Raw genomic sequence first — 20,255 nt, 5'->3', positions numbered from 1 at the left:
TGGATAACAACTTTTCCCATTTAAAAAATCGCGCGATCTACTCTTACGCAATCGATTGCGACTCCGGTCGGATGTCAAAATATTTTCATGTTCATTACAGCAAGATTTCTCGTAAATACTTATTTATCGAGAAACATGTTAATGTAACTATTGATTAGGATTTTTGAATTCGAAAAAGTTATCGCGACACTCCGTACATTTCCTCTTATCGTAACGCTTTCAAACGTTAGGGACAAGGAAATGGGAACAAGGAAAAGGAGAAATAAGTTGCCACTGGTCATGTACCATCTTGTTAAAATTCCTGTTTATTCTTTAATCTTACACTCTTCATTTCACTTCCGTGGACAAAAGTATGTATTAAATTATCGTCGCCTCGATCAGTCGCGCGCGTACGCAGCCGTGCATACACTTAGTTTACGTGTATATAATATACAGTTTGACACGTAGCAATGTGTTTAAAGAGTCTCGCGGGCGGTTTTTCATGACGAACTCGAATCCGAATAGGAGGAGTTGCTTCCCTTTCGTCGTGCGCTGTGCTGGTGCCTCCGGGACGGCGTTCGCGACGGAGACCTGTGCCTCGAGGACGACTTCTTGCTCTTCTTCGATCTGCGCGATCGTGAGCTGCTTCGACTTTCATGATTGCTGCAACCAACAAATGAGATAGCACGAAGAAGGAAGATTAGGACGACGGAGAAACTGGCGGTTACCTTCTATGGGAACTTTTCTTCTTTTTGTGTTTCTTATGATACTTTTGCCTGTCCGAGTAACTTCGGCTCCCGCTCGGACTTCTCGATCGCGGTCTAGATCTTTTCCCAGTCAAATCCGCGCTCTTCAATCTGTCCATCAGCGAATTTCCACCGCTGGTCCTCGAATCGTAGGAAGTTTTCGCATCGTCTAACGACGGCGAGGCGGATGGCGAAGGAAGGGATTGAACCTCGTCCGAATCGTCCTTCCTCCCGTGCCCAGAGGTAGTCGTGGAGGGATTAGACCTCGACAAGCTGGAACTTTGTATTTGACTCAAAAACACGGCCGCCTTTTTCTTCCTCTCCAATTGTAGCTGTCTCTCTTTCGAAGTGGCTGCCAGTTTATCTCTCGCCGCCGCGACTAGTTTGTCTTTGATCCTGTCTTCAGCTTGCTTGTGCCTGATCTCCTTCTGACAATCTTCTAAAATCTCATCCGTCAGATCCACCAATTCTTTGTCCTCGTGCCTCAACTTCCTCGTGTTCTCCTTCTCGACGATTCCAGAAGCTGTCAACGAACCGTGCTCGCTCGAATTTTGCGGCGAACCCGACCTCGAGTGTCCATCCTTGTTCTCTTCCATCTCGTCGTCGCTCTCCTCCAACGGAAGGGCATTCCGTTTCTCGATCACTGCTGTGTCCCCGTCCTTCGGTTTCTTTATCGAGAACGACACGGTCGTCACTTGCCTGACTCCTTCCGAACTCGTCGTTCCTTGACTCGTCCTCGGTTCACATTTTTTCTTTGCTTGTATCATCTTCACTCTTTTCTGCACTTCTTCCATCCTCTGTTGCTTCTTCTGCAATTCTTCTAATTTCTTCTGTTTCTCTTCCTGAGGTTCCTGTTTCTGCAGAAGTTCTTCTTCTGTCAACACCTTCGGATTCACCGCGCCCTCGTATATCGTCAACTTGTGCGCGTAATAGCCGTGATACTGGTGCGACAGCTCCAAGAAGTTGAACCTCGGGTCTCCTTTGTTTTTCACAATAGCTTCGAAGTCTCTACCGTTCTTCGCCACGTAGCTGGCCATCTTGTCGATGATTATCTGTACGTCCGCGGGTGGTACGATGAACGAAGGCCTGCTCAGCTGCTTCTGAGGCGTGTTACCGTACGGCACTAACGACGGTTGCTCGATCATCGAGACTTGCGTCGCGACGGTTTCGTTCACGGGCATTAGATTCACCGAGGCGAGATGTAAAGGTGGCTGCATCTGCCCGTTTGGCAATTGTCCGTATATTACCGGGCCGTGAGAGTACTGTACAGGCGCGGCTACTGCTGACGCTGTCCCCGCCGTTGGTACCGTGCTCGGATAGGGACTGTAAGCCTGGAGTGAAATTATTTATTTAAACTCAGTCTCGCATATCGTATATACTAATGTTTACCTGTCCTGGCGCGAGGTGATAGTATCCCGTGGTTGTTGCCGGTTGAATCGCTTCGGGATGTGGTAACGGTGCTTTCGAAGGTGGCGGCTTTCCGGTTATTTTGTTCACGAGCATCGAATAAGCGCAGTCGGCTGATGGTTTGTACTGTATACTCGGAATGCTGGGTGCCTGGAATTAAAATCGAGATTTATTAACGATTAAATTCGATGTCCGCGCAATATATTCGCGAATGGTTGGTGGAACGTACCGCTTCTATCTTGGTCAGCGACGATGCCAAGCTTGGATGAAGATACGGTTCATCGTCTTGATCCGACGATCCTTCTTCGTGTTCTACCATTGAAAAGAATATAAGTAAATAGGAGGTCCGGATGTACAGGCTTACTAATGCTTCCTATGTTGCACAGAGATTGGCTTCGGTTAACAAATGTAACGTGGCAATACTTACGGACGGAAAAACTAAGTAGAATCAAAGTAGATGTGGGTAAACAAATCCTGCTTTAAGTCTTCTCAATTATTTTTAACACGGCAGACCATTGTCGCGTACGACAATGTTACCGTAAGATATTTTTTTTTCACTTTTCTCTTTTTAAGTTAAACAAAATATGCGTACCGGATTCTTCCTTCTCAGGCGGCTTTTCTGGATTATATTTTCCAGTCTTGATCGCGTCCAATACGAATCTGTAATATTGATGAAGCCGTCCGTCTATCGACAAGAAGGAAAACTGAGGGTTATTCGCCTGCTTCGCTTTAATCAGTATCTCCATTTGGCCGCCTTGGCGACTTATAAACAGCGCTGTTTTCGTTATAATGGCATTCAATTTTTGTGTCTCCGGCTGAAATCGATGAAAATCAATGAGATCACGATCCACACGTTCTCTCATCCGATCGCAAGTACCAACCAGTGCAATTCCTTCCGGAATTTCTAATTCGGGAGGTGGAACAAAGGCCTGATCTTCTTCTTGGGAGCCTTCCGATCGCTTCGGACTTTGTGAGTCCTCGCTGGTAGCTTTCGCCGCATTCCCATCCTCATTGTAGTCGTACGCCACTTGACTGTACGCGTTCTCCGAATCCAGAGCCTGACGCAATCTTTTCATCTCCTCCTCTGAAAGTGTAAAGAAAACTTCGTTCCCTTTCGATGCATCGCGCGTCGACACGAGGAACTTACCGTGATACACGGATTCCTCCACATCGTTGTTGTACAGTGACCGATAGCGTTCCTCATCGCATAATTGCTCCACTCTCAGTTCGTCCTCCGTAAGGATGGTTCTTTGATCGAACCCGCCTGTCGGCGGTTCGTAAATCCGCAGGTCCCCCAGCGCACCGCGTCCATCGTATCTATACACATACATAAATCGTATCAGAGGTAGAAGACGGCACGCGTTTTCGAGACATTGCTCGTTTTATCGGCATCTGAAAATTATGTCACGAAGCAAAACCTGCTTGAGTCAAAATCAAACTTCCTCTGAAATATAGAAGACGATTATACAACACTTTGTGACATACTTTTAAGCTTTTATTCGATCGTCGGCGCCGGTACGAGTTCACGATTACAAACAATAATCCGAATCGAGATGGAAATTTAATGCGAGGGCTATGTAGCGTTGTTCGAATTTACTCAGATGACAATTGTACATGTTAGGGCAAGAGAAATAAAGATCCGCGATCGGTCTCTCGTAAATATACGAATCCAAAGGAGAAGCACAGGAACCGCGTTGCGCGTTAATGCCGGTAATAAAATACATACCATGCTGAACGATTGTAGTGCCTACAATCGTCAGCTGCCGTTTGTCTCTCTACGCTGTGTCTCACCTTGCTGCTGGCGACGTTCAGCCACGAACACGAACGTGATGAGAGCACGCTGCTCTACGGCCGTGTAGATCGCGGATACATAGGTATATCGCGCATCCACACCGCCTATTTCACGGCACCACCTGCGGAAACCTTAAACAGTCTCCAGATTGCTTATCCGTACGTTAACCATGTTGTAGCCCGCTTCGACATTTTCCGAACTGCTGCCTATGTGCTTAGCTTCGGACTCAGACATTATTCTTCTACAGGTTACAACGTGTTTTTCGGGTGCATTTATGCGAGAATTATTAATATCCTAGATGAGATAAGATTTGCCTAGGTTAGAGAAACGGACCTGTCTATCTTCAACGTGCTATCGCCCATCCATGGTATCAAATGTTTCCCCTGATCAATCATTTTCGCCTTGTCATCATCGCGAAATAATTTGCAGCTATAGCCAAACACCAACAGCTCCTGCGGCTCTTCTTCCCCATTTTTTTTACGTAGAATCCCGGAATCTACCATCCAACGCTGACTTTTCGATGTCGCCATTTTCCACCTACTGCCCCTACTGCTGATGCTTATAGAGACCCCGAGGAGCGATCCTCGCATGATCCTTGATCCCTACGTGAATTTATTATAATACATACGCGCATACGCGTGGTCTTGAAATATTTCAAATATGCTTATTATTATCAACCAGAATATTGGAAGAAAAAATTCGTAGTGGAAGGAAGCTAGGATTTCAATAAAGAAAACGCAGTCAGAAAAATTTCACAAATTCTCTCCTATAATTAATTAAAGAAACTGCGAATTCCTCTGCTTCGGACATAATGTTTTGGAATCATTATTAACAATTGGGGACAATATGTGTGTTGAAGAATATCTCATTCTCGGTGTGTGAGTGTTTAGCTGCTGTTCGGTTTGGTCACTCTACAGTAGATGACGCCAAAATATTCTTTCGAGCAGACGAGCTCTTTGGATTTTGAAAAAATATGTTTAGACGATTAGATAATGAACTTATACGATACTATCTTGTCAATTAAACTCTCCTACAATTAAATGTTTATAATGAAACAGCTTTCAGCGTTCCATCTGCAGTCGGACTTCATCATTGATCATTCATTGATCAATTATCGCGTTTTTAGATTGTATTTCTTAACAATTTCAGTTTTAATTAAAGTTTGAGATCCAAGGAATAAGGATAAAGTGTTTAAATGAAGAAAAAATCTCTTTATATTCAATCTTTATTCATGATTCACATCGCATTACATTTTTCCGAAGATTTAAATTAATATACTGATTACTTTAGTATAAATAATTCGATCGGGCATTCTGTTGTAAAAGAATAGTGGTGTTTCATCACAACGCGCAAAAAGTGAGCAGCAGACAGTAAAAGGAATTGTCGTGATATATAACCTATTGGAAAGCACAGCGATGCCGCGTTGGGTTGAACATTTGGAATTGGCATTCAGGATTCGACGGTGAAGGTTCGGATGACGCGCGCAATGGCTGACGAAGTCGAACAAAAATTGGAACGAGTGAAGGAACAGGCAGAGCGTGTACGGAAACTAAAAGCTGCTAAAGCGAACAACTCTCAGGTGGGTTTACGGTTTGAACAATTTTTTTTCTTTTCATTGTACGGATCTATAAATGCAGAGGCGTTGTCTTCTGGTCTCATCTCCACGTGCTCCACTTACGACGTTTGCCAATCGAAATATATGTGACTTTATTTATTATTCGCGAATGATTTCTTACGAAAAACAGTGCCTCCTCCTCGGATCTTCTGTTCGCTACTTGCTTTGCCCGTTTCTCACGTTGATTTGTAGACGTTAACCTCTGGCATAGATCACAGTTTCTCATTCCCTAGGATTCAGGTATCTTTTCGGACGTCGAAAAGCAATTAGAATGCATAAACGATGATCTCGCGGATGTAAGTTACGTGTGTGGTTGGACGCCGACCACAAAGGATGCGGTTCTTTTCAATTTTTGCACCACGTTCGTTGTCGACGATCAACTGTCGAAATGGACATACTTGAAAAGATGGTTCGTAAACGTGCAAAGCTTCGATCAAGTCGAACGTGATAAGTTCCCTGAGCCGAAAGGTCCAGTCTCCTCGTTGGCGAGAAACGTTGATAGTCTAATTAATGTTTGCCCTTTCGACCGGAATACGATTGATCAAAAGGTGAGGTCGTTATTTGCGGCAAGCAAACTTGCTATAAATTATAAATTCACTTCATAAGTTGGTCTGTATCGCTTCTATCGAATAACGTTCCTCCCAAAATTGTAACGATTCTTGATCACGGGCATTGCTTCTTGCATTCTTCACGTAAATCGAAACGTTAATCACGTAATTTATAGCATTTGCTTGTTAACTTATATGGCACTGTTTCTTCCTTGGGCCAGTTTAATAATCAACATTGAGGCGGACTTTTCTCTTTGATTCTGGTTCTTTTAAAATGACTGGGTCGTATGCGATGTTGCGTTGGATGTGGACCAACGCCATCCTTCCTACACGAAAATATTGCCGTCCGTCGATTCTTTCAAACGTAAAGGTATGCACATTGCATGGGAACTTCGATGAATCAGAAAAACGAGATACCCTATTAAGCGTCTTCGAACTCCATCTAATTTAAGTTTCGTGTACTCGTCGTACAAGCACGGTTTAATTCCAGTCGAATTTTGCGTAGATAGCAGAGGAGGTTGGTAAATTGTTGGAATTGAAGGCTCAATTGGCGGAGAAGGATGTCGCACCTTCCAAGTTTGTTCTTAAGACACCAAAGGGCACGAGGGACTATAATCCTGCACAAATGGCATTACGTCTTGGAGCATTGGATAAAATAATAGCCGTCTTCAAAAAGCATGGCGGAGAGACAATAGACACTCCCGTGTTCGAATTAAAAGTACGGAGGAATTTCGAAGTACTTGGCATAACTGGATTCGTTATGTTCCTGATGTTCATTATTTTCAATCCAGGAAGTTTTGACTGGGAAGTATGGAGAGGATTCGAAACTGATCTACGATTTGAAAGATCAGGGAGGCGAGATCTTGGCACTTAGATACGACTTGACCGTGCCCTTTGCTAGATATCTGGCAATGGGGAAGATCTCTTCTATAAAAAGATATCACATAGCGAAAGTCTATCGAAGGGATAATCCGTCTACAACGAGAGGTAGATACAGAGAATTCTACCAGTGTGTAAGTCGACCATCTCTTACGAATTGTATTATCGACGAACTCGTTCTTCACCTATCTCTTCTCCAACAAAGGACTTCGACATAGCTGGCCAGTATGACCCTATGCTACCAGACGCGGAGTGCATTCGCATCATTTCCGAAGCGTTGCAATCCCTGGATGTGGGACCATACCTGATTAAATTGAATCACAGACTATTGCTGGACGGTATATTCGCCGCTTGCGGTGTTCCGGCTGAGAAGTTCCGTGCCACGTGTTCCTCCATCGATAAACTCGACAAGAGTCCCTGGGTAGAAGTGAGAAAGGAGATAATCGAGGAAAAAGGGCTGGACGAATCGAGCGCGGATAAAATTGGAACGTACGTTTCACGATCCGGTGGAGTGGAACTTATATCCGAGTTAAGGAGCGACACGGAATTGATGAAGCACGACTCCGTGGTGAAAGGGCTCGAAGCTATCGAATTGCTGTTCAAGTATTGCGAAATATTCCAAGTTACAGACAAAGTAAAGTTCGACCTTAGCCTCGCGAGAGGCCTGGACTATTACACGGGCATAATTTTCGAGGCGATATTAACTGGTAAATTCTCGATTAATTCCTCCGGAAATACAGAAATTAAAAACGAATGATTTTGTTATTGCAGGGGACGAAGTCGGTGTTGGTAGCGTCGCTGGTGGCGGCCGGTATGATAATTTGGTAGGGATGTTCGATAATAAAAAGAAGACTGTTCCTTGCGTTGGTCTATCTTTGGGAGTCGAACGCATCTTCAGTGTTTTGGAGGCGAAACTCGTTCGCGAAGGTTTAAAAACGCGTACGAACGAAGTCGACGTATTCGTGGCAGCGGCGCAGAAAAATCTACACGAGGAAAGGATGAAACTCTTAACGATTCTTTGGAACGCTGGTTTGAGAGCCGAGCATTCGTACAAAAAGAGTGCGAAATTGCTGGCGCAATTACAGCACTGCGAGGAGAGCGGGATACCGTTGGCTATAATAATTGGGGAGGGAGAATTGGCAAGAGGAGAAGTGACGTTACGAGAGGTGGCGACTCGCACCGAAGTGACGGTCCCACGTGCGAATCTAGTAGAAGCTATACGAGAAAGATTATGGAAACAATGAAAATAATTTTAATTAATTAAAACAATACCAAACTGTGTGGAATCTGCCAGATCTCGTGTAAAACGCGAAGTTTACTTATATTTATATAGTACACAGCACTTTATTTAGTTCTTAGAAGAAACACAGCCTTGCGTTCCTTTTTTATAAATTAAATAAAATATAATTTATTGTATCAATCAAATAAAACATTTTCAGGAATCATACTGACAATTCCCTCGTTTTTCTTCACATTTCGTAAAAGCTAGTGATCCGTCAGGTGGATCACTAGTAAGAACAATCTGATAATCTGTTTCGCGTTGAAATTGTTTATGAAAATCGTAAAAGTTTAAAATGGACGGCAGCATAGTTGTATGTACAAAAATCTTTCGATCCAAGCTTCATAAGCTCGATCGAACACTTGTGGCTACGAACGTTTATTTGGATCAGGATTCTCTACTTTTATTTCCATTAACGGTTGCTGTAATTCCATATCAGTACTTGCACGCACGTATTCAGGGTTCATAAGAGGATTCAAGGCCATTTGTTTTTCCGCGTCTGCTCGATAATCGTTAGACAGTACTAATTGCACTTGACCACTTCCGGATCGAGAATTCGAACTATCGATATCCCCGATCGAAACGTTAGTTTCCGGTAGTCTCGTCGAATTTGCGGAACATGTCGGTTGTGAAATTGAATCGGGGCGATTAACACTCGGCAATTGACCAGAACGTTCGTCGTCGCGCGAGGAAACGTTCCTACGGAATATATCGCGGTTGTTTATCCTGTAAACACTCGAAGATTCGGTGCCGTCTTGTGAATCATCTGCGTGAACGTCGCTCAAACTAAAAGCGCGGACCCGGCGTCGAAGATTCATTTGACTGATTTGCCGTTGGAGCATGCCGGCTTTCCAGCGCGGTGCACCTTTCAGTGTAGGAATGCCGGTTGGAACAGTGGTCCCTGTTATCGGTGAAACGTTTTGTGTAGATCGTAACGAAAGTCGCCGGGCATCTACCGAGGATTTTACAGGCGACGAGAGGCCAGGTGCTCCTTCAGTTTGGATAAGTGGTACCTTCGGCGATTCGATCAGGAATTGGGACTTCGGATCGGAAGACGCGGGAACGTCGACTCTCCGTGAGTTCTGAAAAACAAACATTTTGCATGCATATTTAGTAGTTAGTAACTTTAGTCGTAACGTCAGGCTGTTTTACACTGGCAATGAGTGTACCGTAGTAAGAAAAACAATTTAACTCACCGATAAAAATGGCGAGCTAACTCTTGGGGGGGTCGGAGGGCTGATAGGTGTTGCAACAGGCCTCAAAGAGAATCTTCTCGTTTTCGCGACCGTGGGAGGGTCTTGACGACGAATTTGAGACCATCGTGGTTTATTTTCGATAGATTCTTCAGTGATCGTGTTCTCGTTACTTTGACTATTCGACACGGGCGGGGATGGTGAAAAAAGCGTGAACAAACTGGGAAGTTTGGGCGGCGTCAAAGAAGCTGTACCCATTTTTCTCCGAGGATGATTTTTAAGATTATTTGGATCGTCGTTTGTAGCAGGAGTCCAACTACCACTCGTAGCAACGCTTGCGTGAAGAACAGTGAGGGCTCGTAGGAAGTCGGCCAAACTGGTCTCTTCCAACAAATTATTCCCACTTTCTGCGTTAAAATTATTACCAGCACCCGTGTGCGTAAAATAATGTGGTCGTGGATTCAAAGTAGCCGAATAAGAATCCCGATTATCGTCGATCGAATACGATTGACCCGGATCTTTAGTCTCATTATCGCATTCCGAATTTTTCTTGTCCGAACTTTGGGAGAAACGATTTCTCCAACTAGAAGACAATGCCTTTGGCACCGTTTTCGACAAAGCGAAACTGCGAAGTTTCGCGAATTTAGACTCCTTGATACTGCGATCCTTCCCGGATTCCTCGTTCGCTCGGGCTTTCATCAGTTCATGCATTTTTCTGGCCGCAGTCGGCCCGGACCAAGTACGTTCAATGTTAGGATCCTCGCGTCTTGTATCTTGCAATCTGATTTCGCTAGCCGCTCTTGAACGAGGTTTCCCGAAACGTGGGATTTTATCGTGACCAATCGCCCACATTCCTTGACCCGAGTTAGACGTCTTTCCGTGTTCCTTTTCATTTACAACATAAGTCGTTTGATCCGATCCGACTTCATTAATGTCATCCGTAGCTGGCGGTATGTAGCCTAAAATATTTACTAATCTCGCTAATAATTCTGCTGGCTGGACAATCGCGTGAGAAGCGAACGTAGCAGTCTTGTCGATCCTTTGTAGATCCGTCTCGGAAACGACGTGCTTCACTTCGCTCTCCTAAAACACATTTTTATAAATAATTTAATTAAAGAGACAGAGTAAATATTTATTTACCATTGGTACAACTTCGCTGTTGGCTCGGCGGCGAGGTTTGTAACAAGGAGTATCTTTTTCCTTTAAACCGTAAAATAAACTTCGGAGATCTGGCATACTGCTGCTCCGAGGAATTTTCGAAACAGGAACCTCGGAATTACATTCATCGACGTACACTCTCTGAAACGCATACATAATGTAATATATAACGAATACGTGTATAATAAATTTATTACAGAGATGCTCACCCTGACTTTCGAGAGCTGTAGTTCGTTAAACACGCGACGGAGATAATCGATCTCCTTGTTAAATTCATTCCAGATTTTACTCTGCGTATGCTTCAGATTGACCGCTAGTTTATGCTCGATCCTCGCAATCTTCTTACTGCGCATACCGCGACCGATAAAAGTCAAGATCATGACGGTGTATCCGAGACCAAACGAGATCCAACCGATTAAGAAGATCTTGTAGACGTACGTAAAGAAGAGTCCGTTTATTTCAACTCTACTATAATTATCCCCTGTTGAACGTCAACATTTAATAGACCGTGCGTTTTCCTACTCTATCGAATTCTGTAAAACTTTTGCCTGACCTGCCACGTAATCTCCAAAACCAATAGTGGTCAATGTGACGAAGGCATAGTAAACTGCCTCGTCGTAATTCCACCCTTCGTAATAAGAGAACAGAAACGCGGGGAAGAAAATGAACATAACGAATCCCGGTAATAAATGTATGAGTATCTGCGCGACTAATCCGAATTTTCCCTTTTCGAACGTCACGAATTTCCTCGGGTCATAATCGTTACGGTTGCGTTTGTAAGATTTGTATTTCTGATGGGCCTGAACGAACACGTTCCCGAAAAATTCTCCTAACTGCGAAAGCAATATTCCATTCATAGGTATTCCTATCAAACCGTAGAATATCATCAGGATCCGACTTAGCATAGTCGTCGGGGCCAAGTTTCCGTATCCTACATTATTATTTGTATCGTTAGATCATTTTCATTCATTCAATCGCTTGTTACTGTGGTCTTTTATATAAATTCATGGTATCAGCTTAAAAAGTTCTTTTATCACGTAAAGATTATACTCAACATTCAATTTTTTCCATAAATGCATAAAATCTACGGTCTACTTGTTACGTACCTATCGTACTGACTACGGTGTAAGCGAAATAGAAACTGTTATAAAAGTCCCACTTTAAAGGATCTTGTTCGTCGTCGGTATAATTGCGAACCGATTTTCCACAGTAGTCGCTCAATGTTTTAAGGATTTTCTCGAAGCCCTGATTTCCGTTAGGTACGTAGTGTTCATGGAGCATAGCTGCAATTCGAAGAAATGTTTATCACACGATTTCGTACCGATACGATTCTCGTGATTACATTTGAAGAACATTAATAAAGTCAAGAGGGTGATAATCAGTTAAACAAAACGATCTCCTTTAATTTGTTCGAATATATCTATGACGTTTCGTTTGAACTACCGCATGCTATCTTATCATTCTGTTTCTCTTCCTCTCTATATCGTTTATCATGTGAAACATAATTAATGAATAAAATCATTTAAGGATTCGTGCATTCCGGCGATCGTATAATTGTTATCATCGTTTAGGATTTAGGATTAGCAGTAGAGCATGGTAGGAAATCGTTCTTTCGGGATCGTTAAATTTCCCGAATAAGTAATTACCGGAGAGGAGTGGCCGGTTTCAATGATTTCACGGTCAGTCGATCGATCTCGTAACGGAGCAAACGAGTGCCGTTGTCCGATTTATTTAATTTCTATTTTTATAAAAAAAAATCGACTAATGCTCACCGTTGATCTCAATGCGTTCTCGCCTGGCTTCTTCAACGCGCTTAATTTCCAACCGGCTCTCGATATGGTAAAAGATCGATGCACCTAGCAATAAGTATGTCAGAAACAGCATCAGCAGGACCAGCCATTGCTTCTTCGACATTCTTCGTGCCGATAGTACACCGTGAGAAAACTGTGTCAAGAACAGCTACGAAGATCCGCCGCGTAACAACGAATGTGCGAATCCTTTTTCAGTCTCATCGGGAAGAATATCTCCGGTCGTTGCAGAGTATCAATGCGAATCGTACTATCACGGCACTAGAACCAGACGGATTATAAACGGTCAAGCTGGACTACCGTATATCGGCACGTGATATCTCTTCAGATTTCGCGATCACCTTCTTCTCTCTCGATGACGGTTTCCATTAGATATCGTTTTTAAGTACCAACAACTAAGCATCTTATTGATAATGCGATTATTTCTTCAATCCATCGAGATAGAGATCACTGCGAACGATCTGAAAAAGTACCATACGATCTAGATTTTTGCAATGCACTGCGAAACAATCGATACCTTTCTCAAAAGTTTCTTAGAAATCTCGTAAGATCTTCTATTATTGATAACAATGATCTATGAAGTAAGAACTTCCTCACACGTATGCTTGGCACCGTACATTAGGACTAACTGCACGGCTACTTAAAGACCGTAACAAGCGAGATGTGGAGCACTTGTCGTATGATAAATCGTTTATTCAGATCATTGTCTCGAAAGGAGGATTTGCACGACAAAGGAGAGACTGATTTCAATTCTGAGCGGCGCGCGAGAAAGACGCGGTTTGTTTCAATGAAACGAAAAGAATTCGAAGTAACCTTTGCCGCACGCGTAATAGTGATTAAATTGACAATGAGTATCTCGTTGAATGTAAGAGATACTGACCGTCTCGTTTTTATGCTCGGACTTGTTAGGGAAGCAGCGGTTACAGTTATTACTCTGGCACCACGCAGTACGTTAAACATTCCCTTCAACAGTTTACGTAATTCGCACCAGTGTATTTTTCAAAATGCAATATATTCTGTTTGATTGAAAGAAGGACAGGATCGGTTGATTTATGAGAGAAGCTTGTTTGCACTCGGTAGTGCAGTTCCTCATATTTACGTCTAATATTCATTGCCGCGTCGAGAGAAGAATTAATGGGACAGATCACCGGGGAAATACTACTGAAGAGTGGCAGTGTCCGTGTAATCGTTGGGACGGCGAATGAGGCCTAAAATACAGTCGGTGGTCACTCTTTTCGGTGGAGTTAGAAGGAAATCGCGTAGGACGTCTTTTGTATTTGGCAATTGGAGCTACGATTTTTGTCTGAAACATTTTTCGCCAGCGTCAATGGTTAACGAGTGATTGACTAAAACTGAAGAAACAGTTTTTTGCAAAATACTCGTTAACTATTGACGGTAGAAAAAAATGTTTCATAAGAAATTCGTAGCTTTTGACGGTACTTACAAATGAGATCCTATGCAATTTTTCCGTAAGTCCAACGGTTTAGGAGTATTTGAGGAAAAATGAAAATCTCAAAGAGTGAAGGCACCCCTTGGCAAAATCTCGGGAAAATTAAAAATTTTTTTCTCAAAATTTTAAGAAATGCTTCGAATAAAGATTGTAGGCACTGCTATTACCTGCGAAAAAAGTCGAATACAATTTTCTTCTATTTCGAATATTTCAGAAGTAATCAATTAATCATTTCGTTCATCACGAATTATTTCTTAAAGAATGTAATTAGAAGAAATTTGCATAGGACCTTTCTTGTATCTGGTAACTGTCCAGCACCGACGTAATCCGCTTTCTATTTCTTATTTCGGTGGCAATCTAGTCTAAAAGGCGTAAGAAATTGCAGATTTGATCGCGCGACGTAAAGTCTCATGATCCTCTTTAGTAATCTTTCCTCGGTGGACAGATGAAGTACAGAAAAAACTTGTAGAAATTGTTGAACGATCTGGTATTCATTTTATATTATTTTAACGATTACATAGATTGGTAGTACAACAATGGCTTATCTTCTTTACACAGCGTATACGGCATTAAAGCCAGATACCACCGACCAAACGTGGATTAATCCGTCGGCAGTAGCAACGAAGACAAAAAATACTTACGATAATAAGCCATTGCTGGAATAAAATAATGTAGTTACGTTTGATAAGGTTCTGATTGCGGTTGCAAGAAAATAAGATAGATTATCTTTCGGTTTCATGGAAATCTGTTTATGTACAAACCTTTTAATGGACATGGAGCACAATTCGCCCATACGTGTTCTAATACGTCTAGCTCGTACGTTAAGTCTTCGTTTATCCCTCGTGGTTTACATCTCTAATTAACTCTTGTCATTTTAATTTCCATTCTCATTATGGACGGCATTTTCGTGATGCGTTCTCCACTTCTTTGAAATGCAAACTGGAATAGATCGCGATCCTTTAATGTCTTTATGTACGTGTCGAAGTTTCCTCCGAAAAATTATGAAAAGGAAATGTGGTCTATTTCTTCATCACGTGAAATGTATCACGTTTAATCTGGAGCAAGTGTCCGCGTATGCATCGCACGTACGCGTGTGAAACCACTGATTCATAGATAGCGACCGGAACTTTTATTTATTCGCTTAAAGTAAAAATGTCCCACTGCTCGCTTGAAGAGCGATGTTTAACGAATCACGATGTTAAAATTACTCTTCATCTAATTACAAGTACACACGAACGAGTATCCTCGTGCAACGCGAGTCGTTCGACTGTGCGTAATAGGGTACACACATGTGCCCGAAAATCGGTCTCTCTATCAGTGGGAGGAAGGAACGAGAAGCGGTCAGACCGATGACCAGATACGTTATGACCGGATTTACTTTCTGTACTGATTTTAAACGTCCCTTGCTTTAAACGTATGTTCTGAGAGTGCTAAGTTCCAAGGTCAACAAGTTTACGCGAAAAGAGAATTGAATTCTCGAAATGTCACTTTAAAAAATTATCGTTTTATCTTATCGTGATTGTTTCGAAAACTAAACTCGTTTCGTTCGAGAATAGCTATGAAGAAAAAGTACGATAAGAACGGACTTTGAAAAAGAATAGTTAAGTAAATGAGATGGATAAGCGACAGATTAACAGGAGATACGTTACGCGCAAAAGTAAAATCCGAATCGACGTTCGCGCGTAACTGGAAGCGTTCGAAAAATGCAAGCCTCGTACCCCTGGACATGTTAATAAAGTTATTTGGTTAGTAAACTCGTGCTAATGACAATCGATGATCTCTCTTCGCGGTCATAGTTGGCAGATAATTTCCGTTTGTCTTTCCTTTTACTTTGACGACGTACGCGAGCTTTACCCTGAGATATCTTAGCAAATACATAAAAAGACGAGCCCAAGAAAGGTGGAGTGATATAAAAGAATTTAGAATTAAAAAATTTCAATCTAGTTTATTTATATTCTGGCGATGATACATTCTTGTCCTAAGTAACGAGTAACTGAGAAACGCTTTTCAGTGTCTGATAGGCCTATAGTATAGTTGAATCCCATGATTAAAAGTCATCAGTTCCAGCCAAGTCCTATGTCTTCGATCTTTATATTTAGTCCTTCGAACGAAGCGTCCATTTCAGGCTCGTCGAATTCCCCGTTCAACTCGATTTTCTGTAAACCCAGTGAAGCATAAAAATCATAGCACGTAACCAAGCATGTAATTATTTAAAATGAGTGACAACAAACCTGTAACGCAGCTATTTGGGAAGGATCGCCGACCAGTAGAATCTGTGTTTCGTTATCGTTCAAATCGTCGATCGCTTTCGAAATCTGAATCTGGCCGTCTTTTTCCATAATCTTTAACGAAGGACTAGCATTATCGCGCATAATACTCATTTTCCGCCTGTCTTTAGATCGATTAGACGACTCTTGAGTAGGCTCTTGGCACAGAACATCGACGTTGTCATCGTCGTTGTCGACTAACGCGTGAGCAGTTCTTTTGTGCATCACGAGAGTACTGCTCTGCCTGTATCTCCTCGAGCAAACTTTGCATTCAAACGGACGTTGTTGCGTGTGAACCTGAAAAAAGAGAAACAGATATTCAAGTATACGGTGTAGATCAAATAAATGACAATAATATAAAATAACTAACAAGATGATGCTTGTAAAGACTAGAATATTCCGTGAATCTCCTTCCGCAATTCTCGATGGAACAGACATACGGTTTCTCGCCTGAATGTATTCGTATGTGATTCTTGTAATTCGTCGCGCTCGCGAAAGCTTTGCCGCACTTAGGTTGCATACATTTGTATGGCCGTTCGCCAGTGTGCGTTCTAACGTGAACCTGCATAATATCAAATTTATTTTAATTGCAATCAATGGAGTCTTGAACAGATCGTACCTTCCTGATGTTGCTCGTAGTGAAGGAACGACCGCAGCCATCGAACGGACATACGAAGGGACGTTCTCCCGTATGCGTTCGGACGTGTTTCAGTAAATCTCCGGATGTCTTGAAACCTTTATCACAAGTTTCATTTGGACATTTGTATGGTTTTTCTCCCGTATGTGTACGCAGGTGCGCTTTCAAGCTGTATCCCGTCGAGAAGCTCTTTTTACATTTAGGGTGCGTGCATCTGTATGGCCGTTGGCCGGTATGCGATCGCTCGTGAACCTATTTAATCGATAGATAATTATTTTATTTTGTCAGCAAGGATCGTATCGGATTAAGATCGAATTTTACCTTGAGATGATGAGGCGTGCTGTAAACCTTTGAACAGCCTTCTCTTGGACAGGGATGCCTGATTCTCGATGTAGAGAGTTTATTTAATAAGATCGCAGAGTCCTTCTTCTTCAGTTTGCCATTTTCCATCTCCCATAAATCTTTGCTAACGTCGAACTGGCCGGCCACCATGTAAGCATCGCCATCGATAAATTCAACATTTTCCACGGTGGTACCACGAGTTTGTACTAGCATTCCTCCTTCTAGTTCCAAGTGCAGTGGTTTGCCTTCAGCGAAGTCTGCTACATCTCTCACGAATATCGTATCTCCACTTTCTAATTCTACCGTTCCTTGTCTCTTTAAATCATCTAAAACGCATCGAATAAACATATCAGTTTTATAATGCCTGATCAGGTCTTTCTAAACTCTTCTTCGTGCATGCATTAGATATCGAAATTACTTCTAACCAGCATCGTTAAAGTTATTAGCAACAAATGCTTGTGTCCCATCTGGCAATGTTATAGCTGTTAGAGTCGTGCCACCTGCTAACAATTGTTCATTCAACGTTAGTTCCTCTTTATCGCCATTCTCGCTGTTATTTTCATTGATCAAAACTGACAGACACTCCAATATATCTGTACGATTGTTCTGTAAAGTAAACCATGGAATAGAGTAGAACGAAGCGAGGAGAGAGCCGAGAATCTTTTCGAGGGGTTCTCACTTGGGTCTCGTTCGGCATGATCTCGACATCCTGAGTCACGAAACGATCTGGCAGTTCTGTATCTTGCGTCGACATATTTCTCTATAAATCCAGAGCTGCGAACAAAGAACGTTTCGCGATGATCGCCGATGATCCACGTCATTATTTTGTGTCTTAGATTCCTGTCCGCTGGTAAGCATCTGTCTTAAAACAGGGATTATCAGCAATTCGTTTGCGATGTGTCGACGATTTCACCTCAACTCTGTTTGGCCAAGTTATTTACACCGGATTTCGGCGTGCGCCTTGGAACTTTTTCAGATTAGATACATTTACATGTCGCAGGTAAACATCGGAATTGTAACAAACGGAAGATTTCTCACACGGAACATCGTACAAAATTCGTTAATCAGAATTTCGACGAGGACAGCCTCTGAAACCGGTGCTAATCGTCGGTGTTCACATCTTATGATCGTGAAAATGATTCCAATGAGATCAGTGATCGTGGCACGGGTAATGCGCCATTCGATCATTAACTGCTACATGCACGCAGTCACACGAATTGGTGGCAATGAATAGATAACGAACGATCTACACGTATTCGTGTATCACGAGTAAAGATGAAATAACGTGGTATCGAGTAAAATTCGAATGCCTTGTCTGTTTCTCTCTATTTTTCTTTATCTTCCTTCCTCGTACGACGAGTCGAGGCTTTGGTTGTTCGCGCAGCCTCGCGATTCAGTACCAAAGAATCTTGGGAAATATTACCCAGAAACTTCGACACCCGCGAAATTTCTTGGCGGATAATATACACGCACGCGGAACATTTATTAATTCTAAATGAGGCGAGGAATAAATTACGCACCGTCTAATGTGCAAAAAGTTCTGACGATCGAACTCGAAGCTCTTCGGGTAAATCTACTACATTATCGCACGTTGAGGTGAAAGGGTGTCGAATCGATAATTTCTCAGTTTCGTTCACTAGCTTTAAATACAATTACATAATTACACGTATTTTACTATTCTACTTACATATAGCATACTTATGGTTAGCTTTAATATGAGACAAACGTATATCACAGACTGTACGATCAGTACGGTTGTATATAATAAACTACAGTTTGTGACAGTATATAGGTGACAGGTCATAGGTAGCAAGAACAGAGGTCATATATTTCTCAATAACGAATAAATTATCTTAAAATTGCGAAATCCTGAGACATGATTCCCACCAGAATCTTAGAAAACAAGATCTTATCTCCCAACTCTCTCGATTATGCTAATCGTTTGTCTCCGTTGGAGCTAAGTTCGTTGGTATGGTATCCCTGATTATTACACATCAGCGTGACGTTGATATACTTACGCTACTTGTGCAGTGATCAGATAGATACTCGTGGAAGTCAGTTTAATTGACAGCTTGTTTGACAGAATTTGCACATATGAAAACAGTTTCATTAATACAGATTTCGTATACAAAGTATAAATTGTAACACAGCTTAAAGTATTTCAATCTCTATATTAAATAAGAAACTTGGTTTATAAAATATCACATGTCAACAATATCTATTATTTAAAACCTCCGAGGAAGTGTTGGAATTGATAGACTGTTACTGAAAGAAATTTAAAACGTCAATCGTTCGTCTAATTTGCAATCAACTTTATTGACATTCCGTAACACTCGTGCAACTCCAAGATAATATCTTTTGCTTGAAATTGTTTATTAATTCATCGGCAAGATTGCGAATAAAATGCGAAGATCTCATGCAAGTAGGTGAATCAGTGAAAACCTCTTATGAGGTACATATAATTATTTCAACTGGATTGATCTTTGATAGATTATGGCTATGAACCAGTACCAAGTACTAGTCAGGATGCATTGGAAGATGAGAATGAAAGAATGACAGATCATTTGAAAGACAAGATTCATGCTCTAAAGTCACTGTCCATCGATATTGGAAACGAAGTGCAATATCAGGAACAGATACTTCGTGGAATGGTAAATCATTTATGAAGAAATCTATCGAATACGATATTGAAGGGAGAATGTATTTTTACTGTAGGATGAAGATTTTGAAAGGACAAGTGGGTCCCTGACAAATTCAGTGGCACGTGTACTACGCTTATCCAAAGGAAGCCACGCTTATTATATATTGTATTTAATGCTGTTCTCTGTAGTCGTATTTTTTATACTATGGGTAACGGTGAAATTTTTCTAACTAAAGAATTTTTATATCGAAACCGAGGAAAGAGTCCATTCCTAAATTATTTCATTACGTATGTAAATAATAATTCCAACGTCTGTCTGAATATTAACATTTTTCTAAGTCTATTTAAATAAGCTGTACAGTCGACTTGTCGGGTATTAAATGTACATACGTAAATCCATCTGTTTGTAAAAATAATGCAAAACATAAAAAAAATACGTGTACAGAAATATCACGATTTATTTGAGAATATAAATGAGTACTTACGAGAGTCGTTCTTGCAATCGAAAGTTGGC

General features: G+C 41.8%; 5 protein-coding genes across 15 annotated transcripts; 2 read left to right on the top strand and 3 right to left on the bottom strand.

Annotated features, from left to right (window-relative positions):
• Window positions 1-282: 282 nt before the first annotated feature.
• On the bottom strand, window positions 283-4,469 carry su(w[a]) (suppressor of white-apricot). 2 transcript variants are annotated; one of them, XM_018022722.2, is made up of 8 exons: window positions 4,258-4,469; window positions 3,280-3,449; window positions 3,014-3,216; window positions 2,725-2,947; window positions 2,362-2,444; window positions 2,115-2,282; window positions 708-2,056; window positions 283-642 (listed from the first exon to the last, which is right to left on the bottom strand). In XM_018022722.2, exons 1-8 carry the CDS (start codon window positions 4,452-4,454, stop codon window positions 480-482), a joined length of 2,556 nt encoding a protein of 851 aa, XP_017878211.1. In that variant the 5' UTR covers window positions 4,455-4,469; the 3' UTR covers window positions 283-479. The 2 variants fall into 2 exon arrangements, with proteins under 2 accessions (XP_017878211.1, XP_026668451.1); XM_026812650.1 differs by having other exon boundaries at window positions 3,280-4,165; window positions 4,258-4,347.
• Window positions 4,470-5,133: 664 nt separating this feature from the next.
• Window positions 5,134-8,420, top strand: HisRS (histidine--tRNA ligase). Of its 4 annotated transcripts, none has more exons than XM_026812651.1 (6): window positions 5,134-5,503; window positions 5,773-6,087; window positions 6,593-6,805; window positions 6,879-7,100; window positions 7,172-7,673; window positions 7,738-8,420. In XM_026812651.1, the coding sequence occupies exons 1-6, from the start codon at window positions 5,399-5,401 to the stop codon at window positions 8,208-8,210; spliced, it is 1,830 nt and encodes a 609-aa protein (XP_026668452.1). In that variant the 5' UTR covers window positions 5,134-5,398; the 3' UTR covers window positions 8,211-8,420. The 4 variants fall into 4 exon arrangements, with proteins under 4 accessions (XP_026668452.1, XP_026668456.1, XP_026668454.1 ...); XM_026812655.1 differs by lacking the exon at window positions 5,773-6,087 and adding an exon at window positions 6,309-6,457 and having other exon boundaries at window positions 5,142-5,503; XM_026812654.1 differs by lacking the exon at window positions 5,134-5,503 and adding an exon at window positions 6,309-6,457 and having other exon boundaries at window positions 5,996-6,087.
• Window positions 8,344-15,178, bottom strand: Ork1 (open rectifier K[+] channel 1). Of its 4 annotated transcripts, none has more exons than XM_026812647.1 (9): window positions 14,616-15,178; window positions 12,746-12,865; window positions 12,369-12,665; window positions 11,703-11,879; window positions 11,150-11,527; window positions 10,806-11,077; window positions 10,579-10,737; window positions 9,442-10,521; window positions 8,344-9,327 (listed from the first exon to the last, which is right to left on the bottom strand). In XM_026812647.1, exons 3-9 carry the CDS (start codon window positions 12,508-12,510, stop codon window positions 8,614-8,616), a joined length of 2,922 nt encoding a protein of 973 aa, XP_026668448.1. In that variant the 5' UTR covers window positions 12,511-12,665; window positions 12,746-12,865; window positions 14,616-15,178; the 3' UTR covers window positions 8,344-8,613. The 4 variants fall into 4 exon arrangements, with proteins under 4 accessions (XP_026668448.1, XP_026668450.1, XP_017878210.1 ...); XM_026812649.1 differs by lacking the exon at window positions 14,616-15,178 and adding an exon at window positions 13,285-13,374; XM_018022721.2 differs by lacking the exon at window positions 14,616-15,178 and adding an exon at window positions 12,922-13,244.
• A 594-nt stretch (window positions 15,179-15,772) lies between these two features.
• On the bottom strand, window positions 15,773-18,875 carry LOC108623883 (zinc finger protein 76). 4 transcript variants are annotated; one of them, XM_018022731.2, is made up of 8 exons: window positions 18,788-18,875; window positions 17,780-17,874; window positions 17,526-17,706; window positions 17,080-17,426; window positions 16,741-17,010; window positions 16,492-16,683; window positions 16,086-16,418; window positions 15,773-16,010 (listed from the first exon to the last, which is right to left on the bottom strand). In XM_018022731.2, exons 2-8 carry the CDS (start codon window positions 17,852-17,854, stop codon window positions 15,912-15,914), a joined length of 1,497 nt encoding a protein of 498 aa, XP_017878220.1. In that variant the 5' UTR covers window positions 17,855-17,874; window positions 18,788-18,875; the 3' UTR covers window positions 15,773-15,911. The 4 variants fall into 4 exon arrangements, with proteins under 4 accessions (XP_017878220.1, XP_017878216.1, XP_026668441.1 ...); XM_018022727.2 differs by having other exon boundaries at window positions 17,780-17,962; window positions 18,788-18,873; XM_026812640.1 differs by lacking the exon at window positions 18,788-18,875 and adding an exon at window positions 18,621-18,781.
• Bet1 (blocked early in transport 1) lies at window positions 18,871-20,215 on the top strand. The gene is made up of 3 exons (XM_018022734.2): window positions 18,871-19,522; window positions 19,591-19,751; window positions 19,816-20,215. The coding sequence occupies exons 1-3, from the start codon at window positions 19,504-19,506 to the stop codon at window positions 19,969-19,971; spliced, it is 336 nt and encodes a 111-aa protein (XP_017878223.1). The 5' UTR covers window positions 18,871-19,503; the 3' UTR covers window positions 19,972-20,215.
• Window positions 20,216-20,255: the final 40 nt, after the last annotated feature.

The sequence above is a fragment of the Ceratina calcarata genome, unplaced genomic scaffold (assembly GCF_001652005.2).
Source record: "Ceratina calcarata isolate Rehan_Ccalc_2016 unplaced genomic scaffold, ASM165200v1 scaffold293.2, whole genome shotgun sequence".
NCBI lineage: Eukaryota > Metazoa > Arthropoda > Insecta > Hymenoptera > Apidae > Ceratina > Ceratina calcarata.
This window is presented reverse-complemented; position numbering and strand designations above follow the sequence as displayed.